This window comes from Lampetra planeri, chromosome 26, assembly GCF_965212315.1.
Source record: "Lampetra planeri chromosome 26, kcLamPlan1.2.h2, whole genome shotgun sequence".
NCBI lineage: Eukaryota > Metazoa > Chordata > Hyperoartia > Petromyzontiformes > Petromyzontidae > Lampetra > Lampetra planeri.
Genome location: NC_136132.1, coordinates 5,317,430 through 5,335,268, shown reverse-complemented (window position 1 = coordinate 5,335,268; position 17,839 = coordinate 5,317,430). Strand labels below are relative to the sequence as shown.

The following is a 17,839-nucleotide window of genomic DNA, read 5'->3' as shown; positions in this document are numbered from 1 at the left end:
TCTCCGTACATGTCTATGATAGTGGGAAGCATTTCTTGCTATTTTACAGACAACGACGACGAAAACGACCACGACGATGATGAATCGTAGGCCAATTTCGCCGACACGTGCTACGATGTGGATCGGCGTTTCTGCAGTTAACCCTTTTGCCTCTGCTCCGCGCAGGAGCTAACGAGTTTGTAGAAGCCGCCGCCTACATCCAGGCCCAGTACGAGAGCAAGAACAAGTCGAGCAACAAGGAGATCTACTGCCACATGACGTGCGCCACCGACACCAACAACATCCAGTTTGTCTTCGACGCCGTCACCGACGTGATCATTGCAAACAACCTGCGCGGTTGTGGACTTTACTAGAGCCGCCATTCGTCCGCGCGTCCCAATGGCCGGCTCGGCAATGCGATCCCGAGCGCAGGTTGCCGGTCGAGATTGTATCAGCGTCGGTATTGCTACCGCGATTTATTTTAATCTTAGGTTTTTTTTTTGTTCGTGTAGCTGCTGTTGTTTTCATCACCGCCGTTGTTCTTGTGCATCATCGTCGTCGTTGTTGTTGTGCCGTCGCTGCCATTGCGTTGTTAGGCAGCCGGCGGAGGCTGTGGGTCTGCGTCGGCGCGTCCCGTGGTTACTGCTGTTTTAGCTGGTGCATGCAAAGCGACGCGGCAGCGATGAGTTGTGGTTCCGCCCATAGGTATTTTACCCCCGTAACGTTTGGCACCGTTCAGTGCATTTAGGTGACGGTAACCGCTTAAGCACTTCCCAGTTTGTCGTAGCTGTCTCTGTTTTAGACTCCCGAGTCTTGGAAATGTGCCCCTATGAACGGCTTAAAGAAAGCAGCGGGGGGCATGTGGAGGTAGAGATGGAAACAGGTCTACCTTCATGTCTTCCTGTGGTTCCCATCAGTTTTGCGCAGCATGTAAAGAATCCATGCCCCAAGATAGCAGCTCGTATCAGAATACATTTTGACAAACGTGTGCAACCCTATAGGTTCAAGCATTGACTGCAGTGTTGATTTGAATTCTTACGAGAGGCTACTCGGCCTGTGTGAAGAATGTATTGAGTATCAGTTTTCTGGATTCACACACAAGATTCCTACAGATCCAACCATTTCCCCTTTGCACAGTGATGACATCTCTTCACCTACACTGCTGCTCAAAACCATCATGCCATCAACCGCCGAGATCCTTGCACCCTTCCTCCCACCCCCTACTTGGATACTGATGAGCATCTTCATGCACGAATGCCCCGTGTCCCAACAACCGAGAGTATAACTTCATGCTATAACAGCCCCCCCCCCCCCTAATTGTTAAAGCCTTCAGTAAATGAGTGGGCCTGAAGCATGGTGGTGTTTGCCAGAGATACGATTCATAGACGGTGTTTAGGTCAGGCCAAGTAATACGAATCTGGGCAAATTTGTGTCCACCAGACCCCCCCCTGCCACCTGGTTAAGAAGATGTGATGTTTCAGAAACATGTTTGCAGAAACACCACGTAAATGATGGGGTGGTTGTGTGTAATATATTCCATATTATGATTATTATATATTTTCCCCTTAAGCTCTAGGCAGGGCTTTTGAAATGTGAACAATGCCTCTGATTAGTGAATTTGTCTCGAGAGAATTTCTCATCTCTGATGGAGGGGGGGGGCATCCGCACATTTAGATTTAGATACAGGGTTTCTGATGGAGCTTTAGACCAAGATAAACGCACTACACTGAATATTTTGACACAAGTACCCAGCTGTGAAGCAAGTTCATGTCCGTGCTTTGGCTTCTTAAAACTGTGCCGTCGCTTCATTTATTGTTTCGTGCCTCTGTAATAAATATTTTAGGATATTCACAGAAAATTAATTTGTGTCTTTATCATTTTATTTATTTTTCCCCTCCCAAGAGCCCCACATTTCTCAGGACACAATATACTGTTTGGTAACTAAAATGTTTATGTATTGTGATTTGCAACACACATTTCTTTGTTTGTCATAGGAATTAAAAAAGGAGTAAAAACTCAAGTTAACTTTCAAATGTATGTTTTATGTGTCCTGGAAAGTACTGCTCTGCCAAACACACTCATTGGGACAATTTTTTTGCAAGTTTGCTGCATTCATCATTTTTTAACAGGGTTTTGATTGTGGGTTGTACCTTGACGTCCAGACATCATTGTGAACTTTAAATCTGTGATTAGAACCTCGCTTGAAAACACTCCGCTGTACCATGGAGTTGCACCTAGAATTATCCCACAGAATGCAATAACTTTGAAGGCCGCGGAAGCCTTTGAAAGTCATTTATTGTTGGCACGCAATAGCCATCTGCGTGGACGGCAATGTCCATTGTCACCCTGTCATTACAGCCAGGTCTGTCATTTTACTCCTGAACGATTTCATATATGAATCATCAGCTTTCGTGTACTGGTGAGTGTCTTTTCAAGTCACCCCAATATAAACACAGCTTCGTTTCAGTAATATGCGCTCCACGGTGGAAAGATGTTAACTGCCTCGCCTGGTTTACAGGAGGTTGTGGGTTCGATCCCAACGCTGACGCCTGCTGCTGTATATTTGGACCTTGCATGTTCTCTTCGAGGTCACGTGAATATTTCTCTGGGTACTCTGGTTTTTCCCTCCACATTTAGAAAAATGCATTTAGAGTATTTGGTTGCTATACATTTACGCATGACAAGCCACTTCGTGGAGCTATCATTTGTGGCCAGGTGGCTTCTCATAAAGAGCTATATAGCTCAGTGGACCTTAGCTGGTAAAATAAAATTCGTTTTGTTTTAGTTTAATATATCTCCACCAGTGCAGTCTTCTGTTCTGTAATTAGTGCATCCTTCTGCTTGGTCGGCTGCACACTTGCATGAAGCTCTCTTGGGTTGGATTCTCAATGGAGTTGTGAGCCGACCACCGGCAAATTTAAGCTTGCGAGCAGCGCAAACCTCTCTCATATTCTTAGGTTTTTTTCGGTAAAGTCACGTAGGTAAAAAATAAAAATTAATAAAAGTCAAATAAAAATAAAATAAAAATCACGACGTTTCGAAGGCAACACGATAGCTGTATACAGCTATCATGTTGTGACGGTTCCACCTGAAGACGGAAGCTTGTGTTGCCTCCGAAACGTCGTGATTTTTATTTTATTTTTATTTTACTTTTGTTAATTTTTATTTTTTACCTACGTGACTTTACCGAAAAAGCCTAAGAATATGAATCCTTGCAGTCACGAAAGCTTCAAATCTGAACCTCTCTCAGCTGGAGTTCTTATTACAAGGCACCAATGGGGATATGGTGTAGCTATTGCTTTTGGATCGACCCCCCCCTCTCCTCTTTGTCATTCTGGAGACAGGGACCAATTGATGAGATTGTTGACGAGTTATTTTTGACTTAGCAAGTTGTTCAGATGATTTAGAGAGCTCTGTTTTAAACAAGCCCCCACCATTAAATTTCACCATCGATCTCTCTCCTCTCTTTGTGTGGTTAATCAGATTTTGTATAAGCTATACAAATGCAGTGGACACTTTTGTCACGCACAAATGTATCCCATGACCAAGCCTTTTCAAACTCATTGAAGGCCTGTGCCAAATTTGGTAGATTTTATTCAGGTGGTTTATTACTTGTTTTAATTCATTCATGTGCATCCACTACACATTGGTCACAATGTAGAGTTGCACAGTGAAATTGCAATACCCTTTGTAGCTATGCCAAGAATATTAATTAAATTATTGTTCGCTCATATTTTATGTAATAGCACTGAGCTGCAGTCTTGCATCCTAAAAGTCCTGTTTGAGTAAAAAAAAATATATATATGAATAAAAAATTCGATAAAAGTTCTTCCCAACAAAAATGGCAAAACCCATAAACCTTTCAGTTTCTTTAATTTAGAGCCTGAAGCCGAACTTGGGATATTTTCAACATCGTAGAGTGAAGCTGTATTTAGTTAGGTCATTGTTTTATTTTTTTACCAATTATTTAGAAGGGTTTTAGAGCAAAAGCAAGTGCAACAAAGAGTGTGCTAGGAAGGACGACAGTTATATTTTGTCAAGTAAGTATACATTTTAGGCCTGGGATTAGGGTTAGTTTTCTGGTTCAGCAAATTTGCTGTGAAAATTACATGTTAAAATTTATTTCAAGCTCTCTCCTAAGCTATTTTGTCTTTGGATTCATTTTTTTATCTATCCAAACTTATATGCAAGGATATAAGAAGTCACTGAAAGATTTAGTTTCAGCCACAGTTTTACAGGGAAAAGCCTGTCATGCTTTTATCATTTTCATATCGTGTACATCACAAGATTGATTGTTATGGACGTAGCGTGAAAATGCCTTATTGTCACCGTAAAAAATCTTAAAACTATTTTTTACAAATTCTAATTGCTAAGTAAAGTCCCAAAGTCATGCTGCATAATGCTGTACTAAGTTCAGGTGACAAAATTAGCAATGCAGACATATCTCAGGAATAAACTGCACAAGTGGCATTTTTCTTTCAAAGAATTGTGTATTTTAAATGGTTTGCTTTGTTCTCCCAAACTGGTCACATAATCCGCGGAAGTTTTAGTACATCACCCAATTGGTTTACAGTGACGTAATTTGGCGTCTTGTTTTCACGGTATTTTCAAACTATTTTGAAACTATCATTGCCGGAAGAATAAATGGGATGTTATTACAGACAACTGGAACAATTTATTTCAGAAACTTTTTCTACGTTTGTAACATGGCATGTCTAAAGGAGCATTGTCATTCATTAATATTTTATAAAAGTTATTTTTTTATTAGAAATCATTTTTGTTCAATAATACTTATCCATTTTAAAAAGGCAGCAATTGGTAATAATGGGTAGATATTCTCAATGCTAAAAACAACTGTTTAACAAATCCTGGATGATCAATGACAAAAGTCTTTCTGATGGCTGTGTCTGGGATCACGGTAGTTGTTTTACAGCCTTGATGTCACAGGCAGTGCCTGTGCAATATTGTGTAACTCGCAGCTATTTTGTTACATAATCGCAGATTTTTTTTTTTGTGTGGACTCTCATGTAGCATCAAGTCAACCAGCACTTGGAATTCAGGCTGCGATACAGAGGTCATGTTCCCTCCCAGCCAATCAATATACCCTTTTCAATTTTATCTTTTACTTTGTTCGTAGTTTTGATTACCGTGCCTTGATTAGCTGACATTCCAAGTGTACGGTCCGTGAGAGTTTGGTGATCAGCAAACATGTAGCTGGTAGTTATCTGTTCATAGGTTAAAGCATAGTGCACTAAACACAGCTGCTCGTGCTGGTGTTGAGACTGGACAACAGCGGACGGTGCTAGCGGGTGTTGTCAGGCTTCTGGCCTGGAACACTTTTCCCACTGCTAAAGGCTATGGCGTGGTGCTTGCTAAATTACCTACACATGTGTACTCGGCTTGGTCTTGAAAATAGCTCGGTGGATACATATCAAGAATGAGTTTTGGATATTGATTTTCCAGGTTAGGATTTTTAAGGACCATTTGAGACCTTATTTTTTCCCATATATTCAGATAATTTACATGATCGATCATTATTTGGTGAATTTGCCAGGTCATTATATGGCCTAACCCAAAAATAAATTAATCAGAATATTGGATGTGAAAGCTGCGTGTTAGATTATGCAATGATATAATGTCTTCATGCTCACAAAAGTGACGGCAGCCGATGACACGTGGCACCTTTTGGGTCAGGAAAGTGCAGGACGTGACACAATCTAAGCAATGTCATTTTCTGCAACATCACACTTTCAGGTATATCTGATCATTCGTATCTCAGCCCATTTTTTTAAAATATATTTTTTCGTATTATTAACAACGTTGCGATTTAATACTCTGAAGTACAGGATAGGAGTTGAGGTGGTTAGTTTTTTAGTTTTATTTGTGTAAAAATATCACCAAGAGGAACCTGTGACCCTCACATCTTTGTACCTCTGTCTAAACACACCTTTAAGCATCTTTTCTTTGCACTTTTATTTTACATTGTGACAACTTAAGGGCATTTTTTATTTATTTTAAAGCTTAATTAAACCTGCATAAAATATTTATACCGTAAGTTTCAGCTGTAGGTAAAACGTTAAATGTGCATTTTTTTATCTGACATACAATGCGCTATTTTGTCGTGAGCATACAGTTACGTGTTAAATGTGTTAGTTGTACGTTGTATGCTGAGGAATGTGAAACTTATTGGGCTGCATACTTTTAAAAGCCAATAATACAGCGTGTTAATAATTTCTTACATTTTAATCATTCATGTTAAAGAGGCGGCTTCTTGAATATCTATAGCCTTGCTGTTGCGCTGACAGTTGAAAGAAATTGTAAAACATCCTTGGGTTGTAATTGCCAAAATGCTTATCGGACTCAAAATTTAAAATATTGCAGGGCTCCATACTCTTTGGTTCTTTCGGTAAAGTCACGTAGGTATAAAATAAAATAAATCACGACGTTTCGGGCGCAACACAAGCGTCCGTCATCAGGTGGGACAACCTCAGCAAGAAACAATTGCTGAAGTGGGCGAGAGGGCTGCCGTGACAAGAGGCTATATAGGTAAGAGAAGGGGCGAGAGACAGAGAGGGGGTATGGCGTAGGGGGAGGGGAGCACTGCGAGAGCGTTAGGGGACGAGCAGACGTGATGCTGGGGGGCTGGGAGTGGGAGGCTGAGGAAACAGGAGATGCGGAAATGAAGACAACAACCATAACGCAGTTAAGGTTTTACCTGGTTAATAACATCCTACCAATGATTGCTCAATTTGTATCCATCTTCTCGGTTGAAGTTATGTCTATGTTTATATATCTGGATGGCTTCATGAACAAACCTTTGATAGTAGCCCGAAGGTTTGCAGAGTACCTTGGTCTCGGAAAAAACAATATCATGCGAGCCCACAGCGTTATAACAATGGTCAGCCACGGCGGAGGTATTGGTTCTGCCGTGTTTCAGATCTGCCTTGTGTTCGCGAACACGGTCCGAGACATGTCGTTTCGTTTCCCCAAAGTAACAGCCACCACAGGTACAACTCAGTTTGTAGACTCCAGGATATTGCATGTCAGGAATGACATCCTTCACAGAATGGATTCGATCACGGATTTTGTGTTCTGTATTGAATCGGATCTGGATCTTGTGTTTGTTTAAGATTTTGGAAATATGTTTGGTAACACCTGCTATGTATGGTAACGTGATGGTTTTGATCGGCATCTCAGGGGGTTGTTTCTTCATTGTAATTCAACTTAATTTTAGTTTTTTGTTTCAATGGAAAATCAATTTCTGGCTGTTTTTCAACCTCTTACAGAAGTGAAGTAAAACTGCAGTGTTCTGTGAGACAATATTTAGTAAAATGACAGATTGTTGATTGTACAATACATTAATTGTCGAGCTATTACCGTGAGGGACTGTACTTTATTTGTGTTGACGTACCTGATTAACACCAATTAAACCCCCATAGGGTGTTGTGCAAAATCGAAATATTTAGAAAAATCGTAATAAAATTCCGTACAACTTTTAAACATGAATGTAAAAAAAAATTGCTGGAGGGATAAACAAAAATGACGTAATAGTGGATCACTGTGTCAAATATCTTTTTTAAAAAACCCAAAACACGTCAATTGTTTGACTTTACAAAGAGTTTGTTATTGTTCTGCACAATGTCAGTTTAACTGTGCGTTTTGCCTACCGTTTAAAATCAAGCGATTATGGTATGGTAACTCGAGACATATAACCTTGCGTTCGTTACCCAATTCAGCCGTAGCCATACAATGTCACTTAGCTGCTTCTCATAAAAAATCTCAGACGGATGTTCTGCTTATGTGTTTTCCCCCCTCCCTTTTAACATTAGGCGTATTTTATAGATTCAGTCTAAGCAGCCGGCTATGGCCCCTTGCTGTAAGGTCTGGCACGATGGCCATCTATTAAGCATCTCTCTATCTGCTATATGCGTGTCTTTACTTGCCCGGTTTTTTTTATTGGGAGGCACTTAAAACTGAAATGAAAAACGACTGTGCTCCTCCGGCAAATACTGAATTCGGAACTTGTGCTGCGCTACCCAAAGCGAGTGTTGCCAAGTTCTCTGTTGCTTTCCTGTCTGCATCGGCCGTGCATATGGTTTTCCTTAGAAGTCGGAGGGGCATAATATTCCATGCGAAGGCTCGCAGCCAAAAACGTTACTTGAGTAAAGTCTGCACGTTACAACTTTTCTGCAGAGTTTTAAAACATCATCTATTACTTACCACCCAGGATTCTATAAACACTTCCACCTTATGCCAATGTGAAATAACAGCTCTGATCACGCACAAACCCACATCATATTCTTTTCCAAGACATCTGCCACTATATCAAACCGACTGGGGGAAACTCTGGAACATGAACTCGTACAAAAGGGATGGGAGGTGGGGGTTGCAAAACGTTAGGGGGAGGAGGGGGAAATGATAGGTCAATGTTAAAGGCAAATGTGTAATACCAAACAGAATAACGATGTGATCCGATTTTGTCTGATGCATTCTACTTATCCCTCTGCACATGAGGAAATGCTGCAACACCAATTACGTTATTGCCAATGGTTTTCTAATTGTACCAACATGTTTTCACTTCACTGTAGAAATTCAGAAGGGGGCCCAACACCCCCCCCCCCCCACCACTACTCGGTATGTAGCTCAATGTAATGCTATGGACCTATGTAGCTTTATGTAATGCTATGGACCTATGTAGCTTTATGTAATGCTATGGACCTATGCAGCTTTATGTAATGCTATGGACCTATGTAGCTTTATGTAATGCTATGTACCTATGTAGCTCTATGTAATGCTATGGACCTATGTAGCTTTATGTAATGCTATGGACCTATGTAGCTCTATGTAATGCTATGGACCTATGTAGCTTTATGTAATGCTATGGACCTATGTAGCTTTATGTAATGCTATGGACCTATGCAGCTTTATGTAATGCTATGGACCTATGTAGCTCTATGTAATGCTATGGACCTATGTAGCTTTATGTAATGCTATGGACCTATGTAGCTTTATGTAATGCTATGGACCTATGCAGCTTTATGTAATGCTATGGACCTATGTAGCTTTATGTAATGCTATGGACCTATGTAGCTTTATGTAATGCTATGGACCTATGTAGCTTTATGTAATGCTATGGACCTATGTAGCTTTATGTAACTCTCCAGCTGATAATAGGTTTTCCCCTTTTTTCCGGCAACAAAACAGGTGTTGAGATGTTAAAACACCAAACTGAAACATTTTACAAGGAATCATGTCTGCATTAACCACAATACGTGTGGTCAGAATGCAAACAAAAAAACATACTCTGATAATATTTGCATTGTCTTTGAAACTGATTGGTCCACACAAGAGACAGCTTTCTTTTGAGCCTCGTCTCAAAACGGTGTTAGACCAGAGGACGCCAAAACAGCTCTGTATGTAACGCGATGTAACAGCAGCGTCTTGTAACTGCCGCCACTGCCGCTGCTCTTGGGCCGCGGTCGTTCTTGTAAGAGAGTTGCTCAGCTCAGTGAAGCCTCGCCCAGCTGCGATAACAACGTCCGAGTTCACCAGCCGCCACTGCCGCCACGATGCCACGGGCACGATTGTGAGTGCATTGCCCCGCTGCTTTTCATTCATCATCATCTTCTTCTTGGTTCTTTCGGTAAAGTCACGTAGAATGGAAATAATAAAATTATAAAAATAAAACATTATAAAATAATTCTCACGACGTTTCTTTATTTTATTATGTTTTATTTTTATTATTTTATTATTTCCATTCTACGTGACTTTACCAAAAGAACCAAGAAGATGAATCCCTGCAGTCACGAAAGCTTTAAATCGAAATCATCATCATCGTTGTCGTCGTGTCAAAGCTGCTCCGAAATTTCGCGTTTTTATTAGAAGTGACATAATTGCGCTTTGTGCTCGATTGCTATTGTTTGTTTGTCATTTGGTGGACAGCGTGCACGCATTTACGACGACCGAGGAGGGGCAGTGCCGAGAGCTGTCGTTTGAGTTGATTTGATCGGCGGTCGACGCACATCGTGTCGATTGCGGTGTGCTCATCGCGCCGTGTACCTGGCACATCCCTGCAAATAATCAAACATTCGTCGGTCTTGCATTGATCCAGGCTGTAAGCCACACGATCATTTATATACCAATGCATTTTGAAAAACAAGTCTATATTTCCCGTATGTTATTTACAATGTGATTAGGATATACAGTACGCAGCGGATGACTAATGTCTCACGATTATAAGGAATGCATGTCAGATATCCTGCTCTGCACGTGTATGAAGATGCCGTTTAAATTCCAATTAGCGCGACTAATCATAATCTTATGTTCACGAGTAAAAATCTGGATCCTGACACTCAAATCGGACATTCATTCATGAGTATATAGCTCATGTACCACCGTTATATTGCACACATTGAGATGTGTTACCGTCAAATTATTTAATATTGTTGCTTTTTCATCCTTCCTGAATCCTTCCAAGCTGTATGGATACATTCATAATTTTTTTAATTTTGCCTTGATATCTTCCTCTTAAAAAAGCTTAAGAAGTTGATCACTTGGGCTGTGGAGATGTACGAATGTAGAACTTCTTTCGCACCGTACGTAGCCAATCGTGCTAATCGGAACTGCGGCGGGGGGGGGGGGGGACGACAGCAAACTAAACACAAAAAGCAGTTCTAAACAAGTGAGTTTTCAACCAAGATGATTTAAAAGTGCACAGATGCAGGGTTGATGGGGGCAACCAGTTGCGACCTCTTTACAACGTGTTCATGCGTCGGCCTCGCTGCGTCTTCTCACGTGATCTCCTTCCCAAACCTCTGCGTACGTGATCTGAAGAACCACCCGGCTTTTTTTTAATATCACGGTTTCTGAGTATGGCCCTAAAATTCCAAGCGGCTGGCAACAAACAGCACTCTTGAAGGCGTAACAGACGAGTTATTCATTTTTCCCCCCGATTTTAACAAATCATGAGAACTTGGGAAAGCAGACAATGTTAGGCAATTCCAAGGAGGAGGAGGAGGAGCGGTGCGAGGAAAGACGCGGTAAGAGTGTTTTGACCTGCAAGCGTGATGGTTGAGCACGGTGCGATTGGGATGAGTTCACACACTCAAGACCGGTAGACCGAGTCCTCAGCATGCAGGGGTGGAGGAATTCAATGAGTGGAGCTCATGGGAAGAGTGACCACGGCACACTCGTGGCGATAGAATAGGCTAGCGACGGGCACGCTGGCCGGGCCCAGCTGGACAGCGCGGTGAGCTTTGGGGACTTTGGCTCGAGCCGATTGCTTTGTCTGCGCAGCGGGGCGGACTTTGACCGTCGTTCGGGGCTGGGCCGTCACGGCGGCTCTCCGTGCCGAGCTGAGAGGCCATCACTGCCGTTACCCCGCAGCGCTGGGCTCTTGAAGGGATGGGTGTGGGATGGTGGCGAGCGAGGACCACCCCCCCCACCCCGCACACACACAGGCTTGGATTGAGAGGTACGAAGCAACACGTGGAGGGAAGAGGCGTTTCTGTGCCTGGCTTTTGGAGTTCAGTGTCATGCTGCAGCCCGAGTTGAATTGAACATTTTTAGTCGCACAATATTGCGTTAAATTCACCGTCGTGGTGTTCGCCTGTTTCGAATTTTAACCGTCGCCGGGATCCGTGGTGCTTAGGCATATACACGTCATTATTAATACAAGACATGTTGCTGATATGATACTCGTGAAATATTTTTGTTTAAAGGAAATTGCATATTACAGTGGCGGAATTTTTGGCAACCTCTTCGCGGCACGGATGTGTGGATGTGCCCTCTTCGCGGCACGGATGTGTGGATGTGCACGGCCAACATCTTTTGCCGTGGCCTCTGCCGTGCTCTCTCCCAGGGTGTGCTCTCATTTGTGTTTGTGGACCAGAAAGGGGCTTTGGTCAAAACTGTCACGTTGACTGTGCTCTCTTTGGCTTTTGAATAAACGATGTTTATGTTTTGCTCAGAACGGCAAACCTGTTAATGAACTCTCAGCTCTGCATTTGTTGTATGTTCATAATTATTTTTTATCCCACTCTGCCCAGCAATTGACAGGTTTGAAGGTATACATATCACATGTGTTGTTAAGGAAAGAATGTTTCTCGCTTAACTCTTGACACATGTTACGTGCGCTGTAAGCGTTCGTGTTTAGTGCGTGTTTTTTAAAGAACACAACAACCAAGCCGACATTTGTGGTGCCAGTTGTATTAAATAGCCACCTCATGATTCACCCCCCCCCCCCCATGATCTCCCCCCACCCACACAATTTTGAAGAATTGTTACGAATCAGGGTTGTGAAATAATCCAAGAATCAATTCTTTGGTGTCTCGTTTATATTGTCTGTCTCGTAAGTTCCTTGCGGACCTGATTTGTCTCGTGACATTAGCCCAAGTGTTACACTTGCATATGATTGCATAAGTAGTAAGTAGCTGATTCGCTACACGTGCGTAACGGTTGCAATGATTACGTGATTTTAATCGACGAATGATGACATGCCTAATATTGCCGTGTGCACGTGTCACAGTGTCACTGTTGGCGCCCAACAGAAGATTGCGGGTCAATTGTTGAAGCAAGTCCTGAGGATTTATTTGCTTATGATTTTCACAGTAGCCCTGTGCGTTCGGAAGATTGACTGACAAAAAAAAACAACAACATGGAACCCACCCGTTCGTTGCGTTTGCGCGACATGTTGGAACCCGCCTGTGCTTTGTAGCGATCGGGGGGTTGATGCCTCCGTGCTGTCCCTCTTCTTCATTCCACGACGATGCGAGGGGTAATGGGCGAATATTTTATGGCATCTCCAAGCCAGAGCCGTGGAAAGCAACACTCCTCCCCACACACGAGGAGCGCGTTAGTGGAGACATCGACCCTTCTTCGTGTGGCTGTCCATTGCCAATCGCGGCACGCTCAGTCGTGCAGAGACAGGGCGAAGTCAGGACGGGAGGAGGATGGATGTTTGCGCCCGGCATTAGTCAGGACGGGAGGAGGATGAAATCAAATGCCTTCTAAGCGAGTGTTGCGTTTATATATGCGCTTGTTTCTATCAAATGAGCATTGAGGCGGTGGTTATCTCCTGTTTGTTGCGGCCCGGAGCCAGTAGTGAAAATTCCACATTCCTATGGTGGGGGCGAGTCTATCCATAAGACAACTGTTGAATTATATTGAATTTCCCACAAAGTTGTATTTCATCCCTGGAGTCAACCCCCAACCAGCATTTGAACTTGTAACCTTTTGACTGCGGGCCACTTGCTGTACAGCTGAGCCACTTGGCCGGTTGTTGTTGTTGTTATCGTCATCACAGTCAGCTGTTGCCCGTGAGCTCACCATTCTTTATGAGCTTTATGGGTTGCGGTACTGGCCAAGCTGGTGCAGGGCAATATCACGGGTACGGCAAAACTATGATTTTTTTTTATTATCATTGGTATCACGTAGCGATTCGTAAGTATGCCTTCGTAAAGGGTTGTGTTTTTAGGGTCGCATGAATGTGAATGGTATAGTACATTGCGTCATGTGCACTGATCAAATAACGATTTAAACAAACACAAAACAATAAAAGCACACGTGTGTCGTCACGTTTGCGTGAGTGCGTTGCCTGGTCATGCACAGCTCGCGCGAGATGCCCTTCCACAGCTGCTGATTGTCTTCACCTTGGCCGAGTGGTCAATCTTGTATATTGCCTTCGGACCAGATGTTTTTGTTCTCTTATTTCAAGTGGCGTTTCTGATTGGTGTTTTCCCCGCACAGTCTGGAGGGTGAAGACCAAAAAGTGCAAAGATGTTGGCTTTATTTTTTACTCTAATGCGTCTGTGTGTATTGCAGTGTTTCCATCTCTCCTCGTGGTTCGATTCCATTTTCAAGTCAAGCTCATACAATCAGTGTGTGTGTGTGATTTTGTACACAGGACAAGTGCCTTGAGATGCCAGCAGAATAAAACAAAATATGCTGTTCAATTGCTCATTGTTACTTTTGCAGAGGTAAAAAACGAACTTTTGTGCATTTACCCATTGTTACTTTAAAAGGACATCATGATCCATAGGTTTAAAATATATATCCTCAGTTCTTGACTTGATGCTTTTTTAAGAAAACATACGCGTGTACAGTTATTTCAGGACAAATTCAGGAATGGATCATTGCCGTCTGTAAAATACCATCAGAACGCGCCTGCATTGATTATATCCGTGTGTACTGCCCTTGACATGCTCAAGCACAATTTCATATCCCTTCCCCGTTTCTTTCTCGCTCTTTCTCTCGTGTGCATTTTCCTTGGTCGTGCAGAATCGCATGCATGAATCCCTCATGCTCTTCGATTCGATCTGCAACAACAAGTTCTTCATAGACACCTCCATCATCCTCTTTCTTAACAAGAAGGACCTCTTTGCAGAGAAAATAAAGAAGTCGGCCCTCGTCATCTGTTTCCCAGAATACACAGGTACGGGCAACATCGTTTGCCGATTATTAATTCACACATTTTCTTAAGGGGGACTTGTTGACATGTTTTTATTGGCTACTATTGCCAAATGTACAAGCAAGGGTCGTTATTTTAAATTCGACTCTGAGAGCAAGAAATCCCTCGATATGCGCTTGGTTACTTCCTTTACTGTAGGGTTAAGTGTCATTGATGTCTGACATTGTATAACCTTTCTCCTCAAATAATATTGGCATAAATTAGCGTAAAAATCCTTTAAACAATTGTTATTCGCTAAAAAGTGAAGTGTTCTACGATTAAATTTCGATTTAAAGATTTCGCGACTGCAGGGATTCATCTTCTTGGTTCTTTCGGTAAAGTCACGTAGAAGGGAAATAATAAAATAAATAAAAAACATAATAAAATACAATTCTCACGACGTTTCGGCCACAATGCAAGCAGCCGTCCTCAGATGAAGAACAGGTCTGTCGGAAAGACAGCGTCAGCTTGGTGGTGTTCATTCAGACGCTGTCTCCCCGACAGACCTGGTCTTCACCTGAGGACGGCTGCTTGTGTTGTGGCCGAAACGTCGTGAGAATTATTTTATTATGTTTTATTTTTATTATTTTATTATTTCCCTTCTACATGACTTTACCGAAAGAACCAAGAAGATGTTCTACGATTATTTATTTTGCTCAGCATGTGTACATTTTCAGTTTATAACAAATTAACATGACAAAATGTGTACGTGCAGGCTATTGTTAACATTTCACCAACAGTGTATGTTTACTGAAAATTGAATACGGCACGAAGGCAATAGAAAAAGGCCACTATATTTTTTAGAAAAACGAGTAAGAAATTTGCAGGGTTGCAAGTTTGTTTTAACAATCGGGGGGGCTCTTGCGTTCTTACCCGGTTAAACAAATTAAACGTGCTTATATTAGGGGGGGGGGGTAGGTAGGAGGGGAAGTCTATTCATTAATCTTTGTTGTCCATTGACAGGTCCAAACACGTTCGATGATGCAGCTGCCTATATCCAGGCCCAGTACGAGAGCAAGAACCGCTCGCCCAACAAGGAGATCTACTGCCACATGACGTGCGCCACCGACACCAACAACATCCAGGTCGTCTTTGACGCCGTCACTGACATCATCATCGCAAACAACCTGCGTGGTTGTGGCCTGTACTAGGCTCTCGCGCTCCCACCCCCCCCCCCCCCCCCCCCATATACCACCCCTTCGTTTTGGTAGAATTAATCAGGGAGCCAGAGCCGATTTCGTCGTATTCGCCAGAGTCCCGACAGTTGTATCGCTAAATCATTTGCTACACTGGTGGACTTACCTAATGAAGGCCAATTTTTTAAAATTGTAGTTTTGTTTTTAAGTTACTCAGATCTGTGAATGGAAGTTGTAGCTTGTTTTATTTGAATCCACTGGCACCGCTCTATCTCTCAAAAAAAATACTGTGAAATTGTGGAAGTAAACTGTAGTTATAAAAAAAAATATTTCATTGGCAGTATCCTTAAAGATGTTGCAGCAGCCAATCAAAAGTTACACTTGTTAGGATTACGGTTTATAATGAAGCTATTATCCAATACGATTTTAAAACTTCTTAATGCCATTTTAAATCTTGCAATGTTTTACCTCTTGAGTTCCAGTTTCATTTGCCTGCGCCCCAAATAAAATCGGTAAAATAACTCAAACTGAAAACAACTTATTTTCCAAAGTCACGCTTCAAAACATGCTGAGATTTACCAACAAAAGCCTCAAAACTATTTCGGTTGGTTTCCAAAAATATTGCTTGTTGGGCTCATTCGTTTCTTTACGTTTTTGCAAATGAGGCATTTAACAAAAAGAATAATAATAAGTACGCATTTCTGATATTCCTAGCATTTTTTTAAAAAATGTATTCCGGTAATGCTGCCAAAAGCCGAATAATGCGTGTAAGTGGCCGCTCCTGTAGTTGACACACTGGCTGGGTTTGCATGCGGGGCGGGGTATATAACAGCGGTGCTCAAAACCCACCCGCTTGCTTTGTTGCTGCACGCTTGAGCACAGAGGGTGGCCCTTTGGCAGCGACATCTAAAGTTGGCGAGATAATATATATATATAAACGAACCCCTTCCCCCCTCTCTCATTAACTCTTTAATGAGCACCTTCCTAGAGCGTGCGTCATCGTTTACATCAATTTGCTTTCGTGAGTTATTTTTTTTGATCGGCGCTCCTTTGGTAGCTGGAATTTGGCTATAAACTGGCTTACAGAAGGCTCCTCCAAGCACTCTGGTTTCATCCCACATTCAAATCATCCAGTTATGAATCATGAAACAACAAATGGTCTCCATACTCACACAAGGTGCTGCCGGATAAATAGAAACATCACTGCCAGATCACATCGGTGAATACAACTTCATCAATCTTGGATAAAATGCAGAATAAATCTTCTTCGCCGTCACTCTGTTACCCGTGACTTTTATTATTTTCGGCTGTGGGGCCTCTGAAAACTCTCTTTATCGGTGGCCCTATTCTTCCTATTATCTGCGATTATCCATGATTTTTTCCCGCAGGTAAGTACAGTATACGCGCAGATAACAGGGATCTCTGGCAACATTGGTCAACCACATTAACGCAGATGGGAGTTCTCCTGTAACCTAACATTCCTTGCATCCCACGTGTCTTCTATAGCCCAGGATTGCTTGAGCTCCATTTCTGTAAATTCTGGTGTTCATATTTTTTCACAAACACACGGGTCTTGAGATGAAAGTGATCCAGATGAAGGCACTCCTTATGCCGACGTGATTGACAGCTGCTGTACCCTCTGCTGTGTCTCTATTCTGCACGGATCAATGCTAAGACACTGACAGCATAACACAGACCGTGTGTAGAAATGCTAATGTTTTCACGAAAGTAAGGCAGCCAGGATCGTTGCGGTAGTCTGCAACTCACCGGCCACCATAGAACCATGTTTGGGCCACAAGTGTATCAGAATGTAAATAAAACCTCTGTGGCTCGCAGAGGATTTTGTCTGCAGTTTGAGGCACAATGTTAATAGAAGAATACACGAAACGAACCACGTGGATAAAAACATCCCACTAATAACCACCGCATTACATATATGGTTACATACCAACGGCGAGTAACATCGGCACTGCTATTACCTGCCTTGCCGTTTCATTGACAGCGAGCGATAGCCCATTGATTGGATTTTTACTCGAAATAAAACGTACCAGACGAGCTTAGCCAAACCCAACACCATCCTGCCGCAAGAGACGAGGGGGGGGGGATGCGATGCTGAACGCAGAACTCGCCACCATTCATTGCTGTGGCGCTGCGAAAGGTCACAGACGATGGTGCTCTACCCCCCACGCTGAGGTCAAGAGACGCGATGATTAATCACTGCAATCAATTCATCACTTTCCCCCCACCCGGTGCTCGTCATTTGCCCTCCAAATTACGA

The 17,839-nt window shown here is 42.5% G+C and overlaps 2 protein-coding genes across 2 annotated transcripts in view; both read left to right on the top strand.

Annotated features, from left to right (window-relative positions):
* The window catches only part of GNAO1 (G protein subunit alpha o1), a 131,567-nt gene extending 129,726 nt beyond the window's left edge, over positions 1 to 1,841 (top strand). The window contains exon 8 of the mRNA XM_078606573.1: positions 166 to 1,841. Within this exon, the coding sequence (XP_078462699.1) occupies positions 166 to 353 (188 nt within the window). The 3' untranslated portion in view covers positions 354 to 1,841. The remainder of the gene's footprint in view (positions 1 to 165) is intronic.
* Positions 1,842 to 10,616: 8,775 nt separating this feature from the next.
* Positions 10,617 to 15,888, top strand: LOC144727622 (guanine nucleotide-binding protein G(o) subunit alpha-like). Its single transcript, XM_078606574.1, has 3 exons — positions 10,617 to 11,452; positions 14,257 to 14,410; positions 15,389 to 15,888. The coding sequence occupies exons 2-3, from the start codon at positions 14,263 to 14,265 to the stop codon at positions 15,574 to 15,576; spliced, it is 336 nt and encodes a 111-aa protein (XP_078462700.1). The 5' UTR covers positions 10,617 to 11,452; positions 14,257 to 14,262; the 3' UTR covers positions 15,577 to 15,888.
* Positions 15,889 to 17,839: the final 1,951 nt, after the last annotated feature.

Coding starts and splice junctions, on each gene's coding strand:
- LOC144727622 (XM_078606574.1), top strand. CDS start 14,263: ATGCATGAATCCCTCATGCTCTTCGATTCGATCTGCAACAACAAGTTC. Junction 14,411..15,388: donor CTGTTTCCCAGAATACACAG/GTACGGGCAACA, acceptor GTCCATTGACAG/GTCCAAACACGTTCGATGAT.